The 20,166-nt window shown below is 45.2% G+C and overlaps 1 protein-coding gene across 1 annotated transcript in view; it reads right to left on the reverse strand.

Moving 5' to 3' along the window:
- Positions 1 to 346: 346 nt before the first annotated feature.
- Positions 347 to 20,166, reverse strand: part of RGS22 (regulator of G protein signaling 22) — a 151,803-nt gene continuing 131,983 nt past the window's right edge. The window contains exons 27-32 of the mRNA XM_056124946.1: positions 18,949 to 19,128; positions 14,816 to 14,968; positions 5,252 to 5,350; positions 2,462 to 2,547; positions 947 to 988; positions 347 to 371 (exon numbers count right to left, since the gene is read on the reverse strand). Coding sequence (XP_055980921.1) covers positions 347 to 371; positions 947 to 988; positions 2,462 to 2,547; positions 5,252 to 5,350; positions 14,816 to 14,968; positions 18,949 to 19,128 — 585 coding nt within the window. The remainder of the gene's footprint in view (positions 372 to 946; positions 989 to 2,461; positions 2,548 to 5,251; positions 5,351 to 14,815; positions 14,969 to 18,948; positions 19,129 to 20,166) is intronic.

A 20,166-nucleotide genomic window follows, 5' to 3' on the forward strand; every position in this document is an offset into this window, starting at 1 on the left:
AGTGTAGCCCTGTCCACACCTGGATTTGCAAACCACTGTGTTGATTCGTGATTTTCTCTTGAGAACAGCAAGAGCCTGGGGAGGCCTCTTTTCTTTATGTTTGGGGTCTTTTGGCACAAATATTAGTTCTCTGACCACCCACTAAATATATTTGTGAGCTAAGTACAGTAAATACTACACATTTGTTAAAAAATTGTCTGTGGCCCCCCTGAAGTCCAATGGTCCTATTCCAAGAAGTCTTCCCAGGTTTGACTGTTGTGTGTCCAGAGCAGGGCCGAGGGAGCAGAATGGGCCAAACTCTCTTTGGGTGACAGTCTTGCTCTGAAGCCGACTATCAGAACATCCCTTACGCATCCAGGGCCCCAGAAAGCCTGTAAAAGTAAACAAAGTGTTGGGGAACATGGACAGCAGAAGGAAGTATAGCCCTTCACATACCAGAACGTACAAAAAGTCGTGAGAGGTATCAAAACAATGAACGGGTGTGCCAATGGCCCAAATGCTGGCGGGCCCAGGAACACTCACTAGGGCTGGGAGCACAGCAGAAGGGGGCTCTAGGTCCAGCTGACCACACGAGAGCTGGTGACCGGATGAGAACATACAGGCAGCTAGGGGGTTCCCCAAGAACAGAACACGAAGGGTTTGGAGAAGCCAAGAGTGTTGCTGCAAGATGTCAACTGGGAGAGGGGGACTCTCCTCAGAACCGGGAGAGCCTGGGCTCAGCCTGTCAGCTGTTTTGTTCAAGTGTGGGGAAAAGGCAGCTGGCAAAAGGCTCTGGAAACTGCGGTTTCCTCAGAAGACCACTGAGGTGCTGACTAAGTCCAGGAGAGCAGCAGGGGCTCTGGCTGGACACATGTGTGCATGCATGTGCGAGTGTGTCTGGTGCACATGCATGGACATCCCTGCATGTCTGAGGGTGTGTTCAAGGGTGTGTTGGGGTCTGACTTACCGTACAGCTCTCAGCAGCTGGATGTGCTCCCAGCTGGTCACTCTGGAAAGAGGACAAAGGGTCAGCGTGGGAAGGTACGGGCGCCTTCCTCCTTTGCAGGATGCAGCTCACAGAACATGCGCATAGACAGAGCACACGGAGGAAACACGCACAGACACAGCACACGGAAGATGTGCGCAGATACACATGAGACAGACACTGAACACAGAGAGCACACACAGACACAGCACACAGAAGACTCACAACATGAACACAGCACACAGAGGATACACACATGACACAGGACACAGACATGTGACACAGTACAGACATAGGACACACAGAGAAAAGGACACACAGAGACAGAAAATTCTCCTGATGTTGGGTGTACTTGCACAATGCTCCCTCCCTCCTTCCTCTCTCTCTCTGTCTCCTTTCTCTGTCTCCTCTCTCTCTTTCGCCCCTCTCTCCTCTGTCTCCTCTCTCTTTTTCTCCTCTCTCCTTCTCTCACTCCTATCTCCTCTCTCTGTCTCCTCTCTTTCTCTCCTCTCTCCTCTCTCTCTTCTGTCTCCTCTCCTCTCTCTCCTCACTCTCTTCTCTTTCCTATCTTCTCTCTCTGCCTCCTCTCTCTCCTCTGTATCTTCTTGTCTCCTCTCTCCCCTCTCTTCTCTCTTTCTCTTTTCTCTCTCTGTCTCCTCTCTTTCTCTATATCCTCTCTTTCTCTTTTTTCTCTCTTTCTCTCTCTTCTCTCCATATCCTCTCTCTCACTCACTCTCATACACACACTCACATACACACTCACACACACACACACACATACATGCTGGGGGTCAGGACACTTAGTAGGAGCAAGTCCTTCACACAACAGACCTGGCTCCATCCCTCGTACCACATACAGTCCCCTGAGCAAAACCGGAGGTCACTCCTGAGCACCAAGGGCTTGTGGCCCCAAACCCTTCCCCATATCAATTATTATAAGTTTAAAAATAAGGGGCTGGAGCCATAGAACAGTGGGCAGGGCATTTGCCTTGCATGTGGCCAACACAGGTTCGATCCCCAGCCTCCCATATGGTTCCTGAGCACCACCAGGAGTAATTTCTGGGTGCAGAGCCAGGAGTAACCTCTGAGCATCGCTGGGTGTGACCAAAACAAAACCATGAAAAGAAAAGGAAGAAAGAAGCAGAGACAGACTAGCACTAGCAACTCACTCTGGGTGTTGCGGGAAGACATTCTTTTCCAGAGAAAACGACAGCATTGGATGTGGTTTGTTTTTAGGGAATGTTCAGGAATTACTCCTGGTGGTGCTTAGGTGACCACATATGATGCTGGGGATGGAACTCCAGTTGACTGCATGCAAAGCAAGCACGCTACCCACAGTCCTATCTCTCCAGCCCCCAGACTGAAAATTTGTAGAAAATGAGGAGGCGTCACAGAAATAGGGAAGTAAGAAAAACAGTGAGCACAGCCCCTCGCCCTTAAGACGCACATGTGGCTGTACAGTGGGAATCACACCACACGCACGCATTACCTGGATACATCTTTTTCTCCAGGTCCTCTTGGATCTTAAGCAGCAGCTTTTCCTGTTCTAAAGCTTCTATGTACTTTGAGTAGCACCAGGTTGGCTGGAAAAACAATATTCAAGGTTAATTTCGAAAATGTTTGCCCCAGGAAATAAACAGAAGGTAAGGCAGCTTATATCAGCCCTTCTAACCATTAGACCTTCTGAAGTATCACACAAATAGGTAAAGGTAAAGGTAAAGGCCCTCCCGTTGATCATCGATTTGCTCGAGCGGGCCCAACACAAATAGGTACACACAAATTTACATTTACATGACTTTCTATAAACAGAACTTTTTGTTTGTTGTGGGGGAGGTGGGGTCACACCCAGAGGTGCTCAGAGCTTACTTCTGGCTCTGTGCTCAAGGATCACACCCAGTGGGGTTCCAGGGATATGATGGCTGGGATTGAACTTGGGTCTGGCACATCCAAGGTAAGTGCCCTACCCTGCGCTACTGTCTCTCTGCTCATAAAAAGAACTTTTACCCGTGTAACTGGGTACTACCAGGAATTGCTATCAATCTACTTTACTTCAGTTTAGTATGGCTAGTTGTGATGAGGAAAGGTACATTTTTCTATAACCTTGACCTGCATTTTTATATCCTCTGGCCCCAGATAGGAGGCTGAGGATGAGATGAGGGTAATGGTGTGCTGTTTCTCCATGAATTCCTAGTGCAAAACGTTCACTGACTTCCTGACTAAATCTAAAAAAGTAACAATTATACTTGTATGATGTAATATCAGTATATATTTATAAAATTAAAATAATATTATTTCACAAACAACATAAAGGCACAAAATATTACATATATATCAAAACATACATATTATAAATTTTAAAATAATATATGCTTGGGCGGGAGTGATAGCACAGTGGGTAAGGCATTTGCCTTGCACTTGGCCGACCCGGGTTCTATTCCTCCGCCCCTCTTGGAGACTCCGGCAAGCTACTGAGAGTATCTTGCCCGCAGGGCAAAGCCTGGCAAACTACCCATGACATATTCAATATGCCAAATACAGTAACAACAAGTCTCACAATTTGTTGTGAGACATTACTTGTGCCCGCTCGAGCAAATTGATGAACAATGGGAGTACAGTGTATACACACTGCCGAACAATATATGCTTATAAAATGCCTTTGGTTTCCCAAAGTTTCTTACAAAATCCTGGAAATATAAGGCTACAATGGCAGCACATTTTCTTCCTCCTCTTCCTCTTCTCCTTCCTCCCCCCACTTTTTGGGGGTTGGGGAGTTACTCCTGGCTCTGTACTCAGGAATTATTTCTGGCAGTGCTCAGGGGACCACATGGGATGCTGGGGATCAAACCCAGGCCTACTACATGCAAGGCAAGCACCCTAACCTCTGTACTATTCCTCTAACTTCATATTTTTAACTGAAGAGAGACAGGCTCAGAAAAGACTAAGTGATTTTTTTTTCAGGCTCCATGAAATACTTATAGTAAAAAATGACATGGAAGGGGCCAGAGAGATTGAACAGGGAGTAAGGTACTTGCTTTGCATCCAGCTGATCCTGATTCGAAACCCAACACCCCATATGGTCCCTGAGCCATGCCAGGAATTATCCCTAAACAGGGACCCAGGAGGAAGCCCTGAGCACTGCTGGATATGGCCCCCAAACCTAAAAGTTAAATAAAATTAAAATGAGATGGAAACCTGGTATCCCTACGTCTACATTTCCCCATTGTAATTAGTTCCTGATTACTCCACAAACTTGGACATTTTCCTTCTTTCAATAATAGCTTCAGTGTCTATCAGTTAAAATTGGAAGGGTAGCTGAGCAGATTCAGCATTCCTTAACACTGCCTAAACAGTCTATTTCTCACCTTAATTATTAAAGAGGTAAATACTTCTGGGGCTGAAGGCATGGTGTAGAGGGTAAGGTGTTTGCTTTGCATGAACTAGACCCAGGTTCAATCCCCGTCACAGCATAGGATTCCCTGAGGCCCACCAGGAGTGATCCCTGAGCACAGATCCAGGAGTAAGCGCTGAGCACTGCCTGGTATGACCCATCCTCTACCCCAACCCAGAGACAAACACTTTATATATGTCATTAAAATGCACATAAATGAAATTTTTGAGATTTCAGGAAGTGCCATTAACGGATATATAAGCATAAAAACTGTCAATGTTTAAATTGATGAGCACAAGATGGTTAATCTTATGATTAACCATGTCTTCAAAGAAATGAAAATTTGAGTCTGAGGCCTTGGACATTATTCTTTTCTCGCTCAGCCAGAGACTCGAGCACTTGTGATGTGTCTCTCGTGCTCTCTCCGCCTGGTCCTGGCTTGTTCCACAAAATTATTCTAACCTCAGCCATGTATTTCTCCTCCAGGGAGCTCAGGAAATTATTTCCCTGGACTACATCGTCCAGGAAAAAACTTCTAAGTTAGTTCTTTCTTCCGGGCACCCCAAGTGCTAAACTGTTAGATTTTTTTTCTCTTTGTTTGGTTTCTGGGCTACACCTGGCAGTGTTCAGGTAGGTTACTACTGGCTGTGTGCTCAGGGATCACTCCTGGTCAGCTCAGGGGACCATATGAGGTGCCTATATAGTGCAGAGGATTGAACCCGGGTCAGCTGTGTGCACTGGCAAGCAAGTGCCCTCCCCACTGTGCTATCTCCCCACAATGCTAAACTGTTTACCTGTTCACGCCAGCTTGCCCGTGCACCTGTCTCCTGACCCCGTCACCATGTTCCCCTGTGCAGCACCAGGCAGGCAAGGTGCATGTGGGCGTCTGTCCTACTCACCTGTCTCCCGTAGGCTGACAGGCCCAATGCTGTGTCGCTGGTCATTGGAGCTGCTTTGAGTGCAATCCCTGAAACGCTGATATGCTGTCTGGCACTTTCCTGTAAAGGGATCAAGTGATTGCACCTTAAGGATGTTATTTTATAGTGAGGAGCTTTCTACTAAGCTAGGAGCCAGAGCTGCACTGCTGAGTAGTAAGAGACAAAGGCGACAGAAGCTCTGAGGGAACAGCCTTCCCCGCGGCACTGTTCACAGAGTCTGGAGGTGGAACCTGGCCAGGGGCCTGGGACGCAGGACTGGACAAGGGAGCTGTGGCCTGTGGCCACCAGGGAATAGCCAGACCACAGTGGAGGGAAAGGGAAATCTTGGTTTTTGCTACAATGACGAGGAGACCAGGCCAAGTAAAATCAGTCAGAGCAGAAAGACAAATGCTGGTTCTCACTCATATGTGGGACCAAAAGATACAAAGCCAGGTCATGGACAATGTCGAGTGAAAACCAACCCCAAGATTGACCACAGAAGTGAGGTTACTGAGGGGAGGGTCTCCAGGATAGAGGTGGAAAGGAGAGTGACAGGGTTGGGCGGGGGGCATGGTGACATTTTACACCTAAAACATACCAACATGTACAGCCTTGGAAGCCAATGTTACCTCATTACCTACCTCCAAAATAAAGAAAAATAGCATTTGGTTAAAAAAACAAATGGGTTTGGGGGAGGGGAGGGAGCTTCCAAGTATCCCAGGGTGCCCAGGGGTAATTCTTAGCACTACTCAGTGATACGGTACTACTTGGACCCAGTGCTATTGCTTGACCCTGGGCCACCCCAGTGGGGGCAGGGACATGCAAGAATGTTTTGGTGAGGTCCTCACATGAGGAGTCATCTGATCACTTGATCACTTGATCACTTGTCTTCCCGTTAATCATGTATTTGCTCGAGTGGGCGCCAGTAACGTCTCCATTTGTCCCTGTCGCATGCTAGTGTAGCCCAAATGGCGTCTGTTCATTCTATGAAAATTAAGAGCCTCAAACCGATCATTCAGGGTCTGGACGAAGAAGTCTGACCATCTGGTAGGTGGGAGGCCACGTGATCTTTTGACGTCCCGTGGAATCCAGTCAGTAACGGCTCTAGTCCAGTGGTCATCTCCAAATCTCATTACGTGTCCAACCCATCTGATTTTTGACGCCTTGGCAAATGAGGCAGCGTTCCTGATTCTTGACCATTGACCATCAACAGAGGTCGGAACTCCAGATTTTTTTCTCATTTGAATGAAACGTGATAATCCAAACATAGCTCTTTCGATTCCTCTTTGGGAGACCGGAATAGCATTCTCATCCTGTTTTCGTAGGGCCCAGGTCTCTGAGGTGTATGTTAATGCAGGAAGAACAGTGGAATCAAAGAGATGTGCCCGAAGCCGGAGGTTCTTCGTCCTCTTGGCTATTTCTTTGACGCTCTTGAATGCGTTCCAAGCCACTCTCCTCTTCCTGCGCAACTCAGGTGCCATGTCATTTGTCATGTTGACTTCTCGACCTAGGTACACATAACTTGCATTCGGAGAGAGTTGTTCTGTTGAGAGAGAATGGAGTGTCAGGAATGAGGCTGTTTCTCATAAACATTGTCTTCGTGAGATTCAGCTGTAGTCTGACCTTTCCACACTCACAGTCGAAGTTGGCCAGCATTTGTGCTGCTTAGCTAATGTTTGGTGTTATTAGAACAATGTCATCAGCAAAGCGGAGGTGGTGTAGTTGCCGACCATCTATCTTCACTCCCATTCCTTCCCATTTCATTCGTCACATGACGTTCTCGAGGTTGGCACTGAAGAGTTTTGGTGAAATGGTATCACCCTGCCGCACCCCTCTCTTTACATCGATGATCACCAAGCTCATTGAGGTTTCTCAGGAGTTCAAGATGCTGCTCTGTCTAACATTCATTGATCATCATCTGATCAGCACCAGCAATAGGATACCAGGTGCTGCTCTTACAATTGCTTTTATACCAATATAAACAATATAAACATTAAAAAATAAAAGATAGAAAGATTGCATTCATCTGGGGAACATAAAGTAACAAAATAGGAGACTAACACTCAAGAATGGCTGAGATTAGCACCAGGAATTTTACTCCATGGCTTGGAGGCCAGCCACACATGCTAGGGGAAAAGGGAGCTCAGATAGAGAAGGAAGCTCCAAATAAAGGGTGTTGGGAGGATCCTCCCAGGATGGGAGAAGCATGCAGAAAGTAGACTATAGACCAAACATGATTGCCACCCATTGCCTCTTTTGCAAACCACAACACCCAATAAGAGAGAAAGAGAACAAAAGGGAATGCCCTGCCACAGAGGCAGGGTGAGATGGAGGGGATGAGCGGTGGGAGGGATACTGGGATCCGTAGTGGTAGGAAATGGGCACTGGTGGAGGGATGGGTATTTGATCATTGTATAATTGAAACCCAAGCACAAAACTTTGTAAGTCTACAACTGTACCTCATGATGTCTCACTAATAAAAATTTTAAAAATAAAAATAAAAAAATAAATGATACTTTTCTGCTGAGACCACCTGGTTGGCCGGTAGGCGTATGAAAAAGCATTCAGCTTGTTATCATGGAAAAGCAAATCAAAACGACAGTGAGATTCCACCTCATGCCAGTGAGAACGGCCCCTAGCACAAAGAGAGGAATCAACCTCTTATTCAGAGCTGGAAACAGTGTTATCTGGTTCAGCTATGGTGGAAAACGATATGGCATTTTTTAACAAAACAAAGAAGAGAGTTGCCATATGACCCAGATTTCTGACTTCTCAGCATCTATCCCAAGAAACACATACAGTTATTTGAAAGGACATATTCACACCAATATTCAATGCAGAGCTTAGTATAGCAGCCAGGATATAGAAAGAACCCAAATGCCCAAGGAACAGCTGGGAGGATAAAGCAGCTGTGGGCAAAATACACAATGGAATACTATGCAGCTGCAAGAAAAAAGGAAGTCATGCGGTTTGCTGCAATATGCGTGAATCTGAGGGCTCTGTGTTAAGCAAAACAGGTCAGAGGAAGAAAGTAAAACACCAGATAACCTCCTTCCTCTTATTACAAAATTAATTTTTTTAAAAAAATCACAGTGATGAAAACAGTTACAAAGTTATTCATGATTGGGTTTCAGTTATATAATGTTCCAACACCCATCCCTTCACCAGTGCTCATTTCCCAGCACCAATGTCCCCAGTTTCCTCTTTCCACCCCCCACCCCCAGTCTGCCTTTATAGAAGATACTTTCTCTCTCTCTCTCCCTCTCCCTCCTCCTTCCCCTTCCCCTCTCCCTCCCCCCCCCCCCCCCCCGCCTCCTTTTTGATCTACAGAGAAATAATACAAGGGACAACACAGCATTGAATGAGGATAAACCTTCGGTCTTTGACTTCATAACAGAGGTTAGTTATGAAGCAGGAAGCAGTAAGAGAGTGGGGAGGAGGGCCAGGGCCAGACTAAGGGTAATGGGGCAACAGTGGGGGGCTCAAGCACAAAAATGTGTAAGTCTGCAGCTGTACCTCATGATGTCTCACTATTAAAAATTAAAAAACAGAGAGGGGCTGGGGGGGGGCAGTGCACCGGGGCACTTTGGCGAAGGTGAAGGTGTTTAAACTTTGTACACCAAGACCATGAAAATGAACACAATTGGAACCACGTTTTAAATCATAAAACTCCTAAGACATAGGCGGTGTTTTAATGTGGGTCTGGTGATGAAATCTGAATTGGACACCAAAAGCAGTGGCAGCAAAGTCAAAAATAAAACAACTGAAAAGTAGTGACTGTACCACAAAGAAAACATCAGCAACGTAAGAGGGAGGCGGCCACAAGGAGATAATGTATGTGTTTCTACATCTGGCAAGGGGTTAAGATCTAAACTAGACAGAGAACCTCATGTGGGCCTGGGCTTCCCACATCTGGTCCTCTGAACACCCTCGGGAATGATCCCAGAGCACCAGGCTGGGGACGGCTCCTGTGTATTGCTAGTTGCTACCCACCCTAATGAAACAAGGGATTGTTTTTGACCAAACATGGCTGGACCAGGAGGTCACTGAGAGAAACACGGTATGATGTCACTCACTGTGGAATATTAAAAAGACAATCAAGCTCCTGCTACTGAGAAGAGACTGGGGGTCACAAGAGGCTGAACAGAAAAGTGAGCTGGACAGAAAAAAGTGAAGGGGTTTAAAGGGTACAGATGTCCAGCTACGATTAGTCACCAAAGAGGAATGTAGACTTCGGTGACAACCATTCACATTACTATACCGCAAAACTGACAGCTAAGGGAGATCTTTTTTTTTAATTTTTATTAGTGAAACACCATGAGGTACAGTTGTAGACTTACAAATTTTTGTACTTAGGTTTCAGTTATACAATGATCAAGTACCCATCCCTCCACCAGTGCCCATTCTCCACCACCACTAATCCCAGTATCCCTCCCACCCCCCATCCCCCCATCCCACCTGGCCTCTGCAAGGGAGATCTTAAAAGTTTTCATAACAAGGACAAGCTGTGTAACTGTGTTTGTGATGAACTCTCTCTCTCTCTCTCTCTCTCTCTCTCTCTCTCTCTCTCTCTCCTCCTGTTGTTCATTGATTTGCTCGAGCGGGCACCAGTAATGTCTCCATTGTGAGAGTTGCTATTACTATTTTTGGCACATCAAATATGCCACGGGGAGCTTGCCAGGCCCTGCCGTGAAGGCAGGATATTCTGGGCAGCTTGCCGGGCTCTCAGAGAGGGACGGAGGAATCCAACTCAGATTGGCTTCGTGCAAGGCAAATGCCCGACCCGCTGATGCTATCGCTCCAGCACATCGTGATGAACATTAGGTAATATTCCGATGATCACTTCTGAGTTTTACAAATATGGAATCATTATTTTATACCCTGGAAATAATGATGTTATTATATGCTGGCTCTAACATTTTTAAAAGATAGATTAAATACCTCTGTTTAAATACATATGGAAAGAGTGGATTAAAAAACAAAATTAAGAGGCATTGAATGGCAATCATGTTTGGTCTATAGCCTACTTTCAGCATGCATCTTCCATCCTGGGAGGATCCTCCAACACACTTTACTTGGTGCTCCCTTCTCTATCTGAGCTGCCTTTTCCCCTAGCGTGTGCGGCTGGCCTCCAAGCCATGGAGTAAACCTCCTGGTATTTATCTCGGCTATTCTTGGGTGTTAGTCTCCTATTTCGTTACTTTATGTTGCCCAGATGAATGCAATCTTTCTATGTCTGTCCCTCTCTTTCTGATTCATTTCGCTTAGCATGATCCTTTCCGTGTAGTACCACTTGTATGTAAATTTCATGACATCATCTTTTCTAACAGCTACATAGTACTCCGTTGTGTAGATGTACCAAAGTTTCTTTAACTAGTCATCTGTTCTCAGGCACTCAGGTTTTTTCCAGATTCTAGCTATTGTAAACAGTGTCATAGAGGCAGGGTGGGATGGGGGGAATGGGGGGTGGGAGGGATACTGGGATCAGTGGTGTTGGAGAATGGGCAATGGTGGAGGGATGGGTACTCAATCATTGTACAACTGAAACCCAAGCACAAAAATTTGTAAGTCTATAACTGTACCTCATGGTGTTTCACTATTAAAACTTTAAAAAAATTAAAAACCAGGCCCCAAGTGTAAGCTGTCTATAGGAGACTAATTTGAATGCCAAGATGGAAGTAGAAAAGAAAAGGATGACAGACAGACATGCTGACCTCAAAGGATCAGAAGGGAGTTCAGCAGTTTGAAAAGAGTTTAGTGGACCCTCCTACAGCTATCACATGTGCTGGCATGTCAACTTCCAGGGCCCTCAAAAAAAAAAGTGAGAAGATTTGCCCATATGCAAGGTTGCACAAGAACTTTCATGACAGCATTGTTCATAATTGTCAGAAAAGCTTAAGTAACCCAAATGTACACCAAATAAATGAATGGGTCAATAAAACCTAGGATAGACATGCAGTGACATATTATTTAACCATAAAAAGAATACAGATACATGCTAACGCATGCTAAACCTTGAAAATAGGACAAGAGAAAGTCACAGCAGACTCTATCTTGTATGATTTCATTTATCTGAAATGTCCCTTTATGGGAAATAGCAGAGGTGGACTGGGGTTTGCCATCAGCTGGGGAAGGGGAGGCGTAGCTGCTAACGGGCACAGTGTTTCTTTTTTGGAAGGGGCGATAAAAATGTTCTAAAATTAAGTTTTAGTGATGGTTGCACAATTCTGAATATACTGAAGCCAAAATATTACACACTTTTAAAAAGTGTGAATTCTATGGAATGTGACTTAAATTTCAATAAAGCTGTTATGAAACAAGAGTACTAACAGCGAAGGGAAGAAAGCAGTTACTGGACTCAAAACACATCTACTCTGGTACTCAGCAGTTCCAAGAACAATTTTACACATGTGACTATAGAGACATCTACAGGCATGTGACTGCAACACTGTTTGTACATGGGAAAATGGGAAACAAATGCCCACGACAGCAACTATTAGTATTTCTTTGTAATAAGCTTAAATAAGACCCAAGTAGCCTCTGCTGAGTAGACGGTTCAACTGTGATACAGAGGTACTAGGGCACAGCACTTAACGACAAAAGGAGCAAACTGCGGAAAACATCACTCGGAGAGATCTCAAGGGCGTTTTCGTTGAGTGAAAAGAAAATTCTCTAAGTATCACAGGGGAGAATTCCATTCCGATTGCATCCTCAGAATGACAGGATAGAAGCAACTAGGATAAAACTGCTGGTTGCTAGAAGAGAGGAATAAAAAGGAGGGATGAGGAGGAGAGGTCAAAAGCAGCAGCATCACCAGGGGTCTTCGTGCTTTCTTGGTTGCTCCAATGGTTATTTGAATCTAAGAGGTGACAGAACAGCACAGGACCACACACACATACACCTCAATCCAATGCCAATGCCCAGTTGTAGTTCTGCCCTCTGGAAATGCAGAGATGCTAGTACTCAGCAAGACTGAAACATTTGTACATGGAAATAGAAATACACCTACCTGGATTGATCGCCGTATTGTTGGCAACTGTGAAAAGTGGAAAATGCACCATAGAGAAGCAGTTCAGTAGAAACGTATATTTATTCAGAGGATGGATTATTATATGCCATTACGCTGAATCAACTAGATTTAAGTTTATTCATAGCTACACAAGATGTGGGTGTAATAAAATATATAATTAATTTGCTTTAGTTTTTAAAACATAAAAGTTGAGTTTATAAATTGAGATATGACAACTACATTGCACCATATAGGCGGGGGATGGAACTGTGTCCCCCCATCCAGATTTTTATCTGGAAACTGTTAACTTCTGGGATGACTTTATCCGAAGAGTCAAGGGCTTTAAGAGGTCATTCTGATTAAATAAAACCCGTAGTCTATATTTCAGATTATAATATAATATAAAAGTAAAGTAAGTAAAGTAAAGGCCCTCCCGTTGATCATCGATTTGCTCGAGCGGGCCCAGTAACGTCTCCATTGGAGACTTTGTTGTTACTGTGTCTGGCATATCGAATACGTCACGGGGAGCTTGCCAGGCTCTGCCGTGCAGGCGAGATACTCTCGGTAGCTTGCCGAGCTCTCTGAGAGGGGCGAAGGAATCGAACTCGGGTCGGCCATGTTGGCTGCGTGCAAGGCAAATGCCCTACCTCTGTGCTATAATGCCATAGAAATATGTACATACAGTAGATCTAATCAGGGGCATTTTGAGGACACCATGAAATGAAGATTGTCTACAGGCCAGGCAGGAAGAGGGTCTGACCAAGAATTCAATTAGCTCACACCTGGATCTGGTATTTCCAGCCTCCAGGACATAAGAAAATGAATTTGTGTTGTCTACAGAACTCTGTTATGGTAGCTGAGGCGAACTAACACAATATGGTTAGTTAAAAACAGGAAGGGGTCATCCTCTGTATTATTGATGGGAATATGCAAGTTAAAAAGCACTCTCTTGCTCTGCGGGGAGTTCGGACTGTCGACCCGAGAGCCACTGAGCACCGCAGAGCAGGGGCAGGGGAGGGGCCCACTGCCCCTTTTCAATAAAGTTGCTGGTGCTGAACAACAACAACAAAAACAAACAAACAAAACCACCCTCTTCACAAAGAGCTGGGCACCATGGAATACTGTGGAGCCATCAGAAAAGACGAAACGTGAAATGGGTCCAAGGGAGAGAGAAAGAGAGAGAAGGTTTGGGGCCAAGGAAATAGTTCAGAGGGCAAGAATACACATTCAAGGTCTCGAGTTCAATCCCTGGCACCCCCAAGAACTGTGGGGCTGTTGACTCCACACACCACTGTGAAGGGCCCTGTTTTTCTAAAAATCAGAGAAACAGACCAAAGTGCTCGCCTGGTATACAGGGTGACCCCAGTTCAAATCCAGACACCACCCATATGGTCTTATAAGCACCAACTGGAATGATCTCTTAGCACAGAACCAGGAGAAAGCCCTGAGCACTGCCAGGTGTGGCCCAAAAACCAAAAGCAAAAAAACAATTAAATTAAATAAATAAACAGATCTAGAAGACTGTTTCTCAAACTTAGCGGTTGCCTCAGGGACAGGGTAGGCAACAGAACTCAGGACCAAGATTAACATGCCTTTTTTCCTGCAGTATTTTATTTCTTCAGCAAATGAGGGGGGAAAAAGTTACCAGTATTTATTCTGACCTGTGCAAATATGAACCTTCCTTATATTGTTACTTCAGCATTTTTTCATTATTTTTTTCTACCTCTTTTCCCAACTAGGATAGGTAGATAAATAAGGTCAAACACATTACCTGAGAGCAGTTGCCCCTTCTCAGTCCAAAGAACAGAAAAATAGAGAAACATGAAATGAAGAAAGAAAAGTCTCTTCAATAAATAGGGAGAGGAAAAACTGAATGGCCACGTGTAAAAGAGTGAAGGTGGACCACTATCTCACACCAAGCACAAAACATATTGAAGACTGAAGAGTTAGACATGAATTCATAAAGTACATTGAAGAAATATAGGGGTGGAACACCATGACAGCTTCTGTGGTGTTTGGGGATCCATGTATGGACATATATCCATAAGCCTTTAGCTGCTGCATGTGGATAGAACTGGACTGGGTCGTGTGAGGCAAAGTCAGTTAGGAGAAAGGCAAATAGGAGATGACTCCCTGCCGCCAGGGTAGCTTAGAATGAAGCAAGTGCAAAAGGACAGAAACAAACAGAAGTGGACCTAGGAACTCAGACCCCAGAGCTGAGGGTAGCAGAGGAGGAGAGAAGGAAGAACCTAAGTGGAGAGAACACCCAGTGGACTCTCGTGGAGGAAGGCCAACAGTTGGGGTGTGAAAACTTGGGGTTGGTAGATTTTTATCAGGTCAAATAACACTCCATATAGAAAAGACACCATTTCAGAGGTATTGAAAATCAAGTTTGAGACCTTCAAGGGAAGGTCTGAAGGCCACTACGGTCTATACTCTCTAAGGGTGTTTTCTCCATACCAAATTCTTCTATAAATTCTCATATATGGCACAGCTTTTAAAAATCAAGAGTCAACTCCACAGGAGTCTCAACTTACCTTTGAAAACTTTTCATCTTCTAGTACTGATTTCTTTTTCTGCTTAAGTGTCTGCCTTTTCTCTAAGACACTCAGAATATTTTCATCCGTTAAATTCTTCCTAAATTCACAAAACTGAGGCCAAAACTTGAACAGGACCCCAAAAATTGTCATCTGTATATATAAAAAAATAGGTATGTCTCAGATTACAATTTTATACAAATGTACCAATTTAACCTAATTCACCGTAATAATGGATTCACGATTCTATCTTCAACATCCAGCATGTTCCTGCCTAGTTATTGTCTCCAGACTTTTCGGGAGTTTAGCTCAGCACATGCTTATCATCAGTGGTTTTTACTACCAATGAGAAGTCTTTCTTTAAAAAAAAAACACTTAATACACTTAAAAGTCACTTTATTCTTTATGTTTCCCTAACCAATTGATTGTATTAATAAAGAATCCATTAGGTCTTTTTAAATAAGAAATTGATGTTTTCTTTAAAACATACACGGGTTGGTCCACTCCCCCACTCTTCCGTTCTATGCCAGTATTCCTAATATTCAGTTCATCAAGCGTGGGGGGACTCCTCTTGCCTCCCTCCTTTTCTTTCTTTTAGCGAAAGGAAATACCATTTTGCCTCTGGAAAAGCTCTTAAACAAAGCTGTAGATCTAAGAATAAATCTCGAGTAACTTTTAAATGATATAATCTCTCTTTTATGTGAGAGCAAGGAAAGAACATTTAAAAAGCAGAGTGGAATCCTAGACAAATGCTTTCTATGAGGACACTCCACATTAAGTGATTAATTGTGATATTTATAGAGATAAGGGGTGTTGCTCATATCCCCATGCCAAGTTTTCCCATTAGTTCCAGAGGCAAACCTGACTTCCAAGAGGTAGGATTTGCCACATCAGATCAAGCCCAACATCTTGTTGCTATGAATGACCTCTACCTAATGCCCTGGAGGAAAATGAACCATCCCATTAGGCTCCAAGCCAGCTCTTCATGGGGAAAGAGGAATTTATTATTTTTAAAAAGTGAACTCTGAAGTGTTCAAAGAGCATTGCATTGGTTTATTATTTCACTACTTCCCTTTGCTGCTTGTGAGTACCACTAGTAATTCTCTTAATTCCTTGCCTCAATTTTTGGAAATTAAAATAGTTTTTTATTTAGGGTATGAGAATGAGAGAAGAGCGAGAGAGAAGAGGGAACTCCAAAAAGTAAAAGATAGGAATTATACCCCCATGGTGGAATATGGGTGATTCCAGAGGGAATGCACCAACTATATTTGCTCAAGCGGGCCCAGTAACGTCTCCATTGGAGACTTTGTTGTTACTGTGTTTGGCATATTGAATACGTCACGGGGAGCTTGCCAGGCTCTGCCGTGCGGGCAAGATACTCTCGGTAGCTTGCCGGGCTCTCCGAGAGGGGCAGAGGAATCGAACTCGGGTCGGCCATGTTGGCTGCGTGCAAGGCAAACGCCCTACCGCTGTGCTATCGCTCCAGCAATTTTGTGTCTGTATTCTACAGAAAATTCTGAATTCTCTTGGGATTGTGCATGAAGATCTAAAGATATTTGGGGGAAATGCAGACTAAAACCTGTTTTCAGGGGCCATGGAGATAATTTAAAGGGCTGGATCATATGCAAAGCATGTGGGAGTCCTAAGTTCAGTCACTGGTACCACCACTGGAATGATCCCGTGAGCACTGAGCCTAGGAGTAGTCCCTGAGCTACTACCAGTGGGTGTGGCACAAAAAACAGAACAAATTTTTATTTGCATTTACCTGCCACCCATTTTATCAGCTAATTCCCTACTACAACATTCAAGGACTGAGGTAGTTCTGATCCCAACATACCAGTTTAACCCTCCTCATCTACGGGTTAATGACAACCTTCAGCCTCAGTTATCTCTCCACTTGTAGGTCACTGCCCCCTTTCCAACACCATCAAGAAGGTCTTCCCTAAAAGATACCCAAGCGAGAACTCAAGTTTTCACCAGAAGACACAAAACGATGCTCTTCTGAGAAGCTACAGGGAAGGCTGTAGATGAGCCACGTCGCACTAGTTGTTCTGACTCCCCAGCTCTTGCAGAACTCTCAGAGGTAACAACCAGGTTGTAGAGAGGGCAGGAACCCCATGCATACGCGCTGCTGCCTCGCTCCCTCCCAGCAGCGGGCCAGTGATTGCAGCCTGTGTGTAAAGGGCTGATGCAACTTTCAAGCTCTTGGGTAGGGGGCATGGGTGCATTGGCGACTACCCCCAAAGGGCAGGGTGGCTGTACTTTGCTTAAGACCTGGCCGTTTCCCTCCACTTGGTTCTCATCTAGAGTCGGATCTTATTTTCCTTTCGGTTACCATCATTCACTCCTGGGTTCAGGAATTCAGTGGCTACCTGCCTGGTGGCAGAAATCAGGCCAAGCAAGTAAACAAGAAATGTGCCCTCCCTATCATCGCCTTCTCCCCTCCCGTTGAGGGCTCACGGCTGGGTCCAGAACAGGGAGATCAGAGGCTCTGATAGGGGCCCAGGAAAGACAGCAGGGAGCCGAGGGCCGCTTCTGACATGACTCTGGGCTTCTGGAAGCCCAGAGCAAGGAGGCAGTGAGAACTGTGGCTAGAGAGGACTTAGCTGTGGGGGACTGTGGAGGGCTGGTGGGGGCAGACCACCCACGTAGTGGCAGAGCACCTGCAGCAGGGATGGTCTGGGGCACCTCTGAGGCAGGGAGTATGTGATAAAGAGGGGTGGAGCTGGAGAAAGTCGGTGGGACCACAGGCGACCAGGACAGAGGGATCTGCTGCCGGGAATGTTTTGCTTTGTTCTTCCTTGGGGGATGGGGTGGGGGGCACCCCGCAGTGTTCAGGGGTTGCCCCCAGCAGTGCTTGGGGAACCAGTCAGCACCCGCCAAATTGGCCACCTGCAGGAAAGTGAGACCTTTCGGTTCCGACTGTCTCCCCTGCCCCTAATTACTTGGATTTGGCTCGGTTTGGGGGCCACACCTGCAGGTGCTGGGGTCCTAAGCAGGGTCCCCTGCAGCACCTTCCCCTCAGTAAGATGGTTCTGAGGTGCTGAGGAAGCCAGGGACGAAGACTCAATTAGTGGGGTGAGGTGCCCTGAGTGACAGCCCGTTACCTTCAGCTGCTGCAGTGGCCCCGTTTAAGGCCTGAGTTAGGAGACTCTGAGAGGCCAGCCAGCCCTGCACAGGGAGGCCAGCCCGACCCAGAAGAAGGCCCTGATGCTCACCATCAGACCCTATCTCGGTGCGGCCAGCTCTGGCTAGTTGTGAGGAGACCACAGCGGGGCTGAGGGCAGGGACAGACACTTGGTTCTGTTCCCCGACTTCTTCCACTTCTCTCTCGCACATCCTTAATCATCCCTCTGTAATTTGCCCTCTTTTAATGTATCACTTGGACTGGGAGGCCTCTTTAAGCTCCTTGGGGGGCCTGAGAATACAGCTGGCTCCAAATCATGTTAAGGAATAATGGCCTTTTCCATGCCCCAGGGCACCCCTACCCCACATCTCTGCTTCCTATCACTGCAGTTATGCCACAATCCCACGGAAATTTATTTTTCTTAATCATTTTTTTGAGAACAACTTTTGCAAAAGGCAGATAAATTCTGCTCACCAAACTGTGGTTTCTCTTTATCAAAAGAAAAAGAGGTTACCTGAAGCAGGCTCACAGAAGAACTTTTCCCTCTGAGTGGCACTTTGAGTGGCCTCAGCTCCACTCACTGTAAGAGCTGAATAAATGTTCCAGCCCTGACAAAGGCTCAAACCTCAGGGCACATACAGTTTTATAGGCTGTGGCGCAGATGCTTTTAAAAGGAAATACAAATAGTAGGAAAGGGAGGACAGATGAGCTGAAGGATTGTAAACTAAAAATGATTTCCAAAATGGGAAGTCAAAGTATAGCCTTTGTATTTCCTGTAGAGTACTGGCAGCAAAATTGCAAAGTACTGACTCAGAGAGAGAGAGAGAGAGAGAGAGAGAGAGAGTTTGGGGGTGGGCAGGAGTGCTGTGTACGGCTCTTTCATGGAAGAGAACAGACACCAGGATTAAGAAAATTGGAACTTTGTCAATTATGAACACCCCCAAATCTCTCAAGGAGCATCCAAGTTGTCAGCGACTTGAAGGCAGAGCTGTGTCCTCTGTCTCACCTGAGACTCCCGGAATATATATGGTCCTAGCTCCTTCCTATGCTCAATGATCTTCTGGGCTTGCTCTTGGGGGATGTCAATCTGCAGAGCTGGCGGGATGCTGGAGTTAATAAAGCAGTTGATAATCATCGTTGTCTTCTTTTGGACGGTGTTCTCGTCGCAATGAGAATGGCACAAGTCCTGGGCAAGGAGAGAAGAGAGAACCAGAGATGCAGAGTTGTGGGCATATGCATATCAGTTTGTGCATACATTTGTTTTTTAATTTAATTTTTATAAAGCTGTTCACAATGATCTATTACATTCAATATTCCAATACCAATCCCATCACCATTACATCTTCCACCACCACTATTTCTTATTTTCCCAACCACCACCCAAGCCTACCCCATAGTAGGCCCTAAATAATTTATGCTGTATTCAATAAAAAATGATCAAAAAAGATTTCCTTTAGAAGAAAGTCTGTGAATATTATTATATCTCACCCTGGAGTCATTAAGTCGCTGTATAAGAGATTACTAACATGCTGTTACAGGTTGAGCCTTGTGTGCTAATATTTTCTTAGTCAAGATTAGTTGCCTTCTACTTCACATTCCATCCAAAGTGGTGAACTACTCCTGGTATATCAGTGGTGTAGAGCTAGTGTATCAGTGGTGTAGAGTATGAGATGTTGTGCCCGAATTCTCCAGGAATTCTAAACTTTTGAATGGGTGACATAGCTGGAGTCAAATTTTTAACTGGATGGTGACTATGGGATCTGGGAGCATCTGTGCAGCTTGCTAATATCTTTTTTAAAAAAATTTTATTAGTGAAACACCACGAGGTACAGTTGTAGACTTACAAATTTTTGTGCTTGGGGTTCAGTTATACAATGATCTAGGACCCAGCTTGCTGATCTCTCCTGAGATTTATTTAGTGAGTCTCTGGATCATGGCTGGTTAGTGAGCTTATATGGAACCAGAAGCAGTTCATGGCAGTGGCTGCTAGTCATGCATACATTTGATTTCAGATGACAGGGGGATGGACATGTGAAGACTATCTTAAAAGGTCTTGGCTATGGGACTCAGGAGATGGTAAGCAGAAAAGGCACTTGCCTTGCAAGAGGTTGACACCTGTTCAGATTCCCAGCAACACACATGGTCCCTCCCCCATCTCTGTCTGGGACTACTCTTCAGAACAAGAGCCAGGGGTGGCCCCAAAACAAAACAAAAAGATCTTGGG

This window comes from Sorex fumeus, unplaced genomic scaffold (assembly GCF_029834395.1).
Source record: "Sorex fumeus unplaced genomic scaffold, SorFum_2.1 ptg000053l, whole genome shotgun sequence".
In the NCBI taxonomy this organism is placed as follows: Eukaryota; Metazoa; Chordata; class Mammalia; order Eulipotyphla; family Soricidae; genus Sorex; species Sorex fumeus.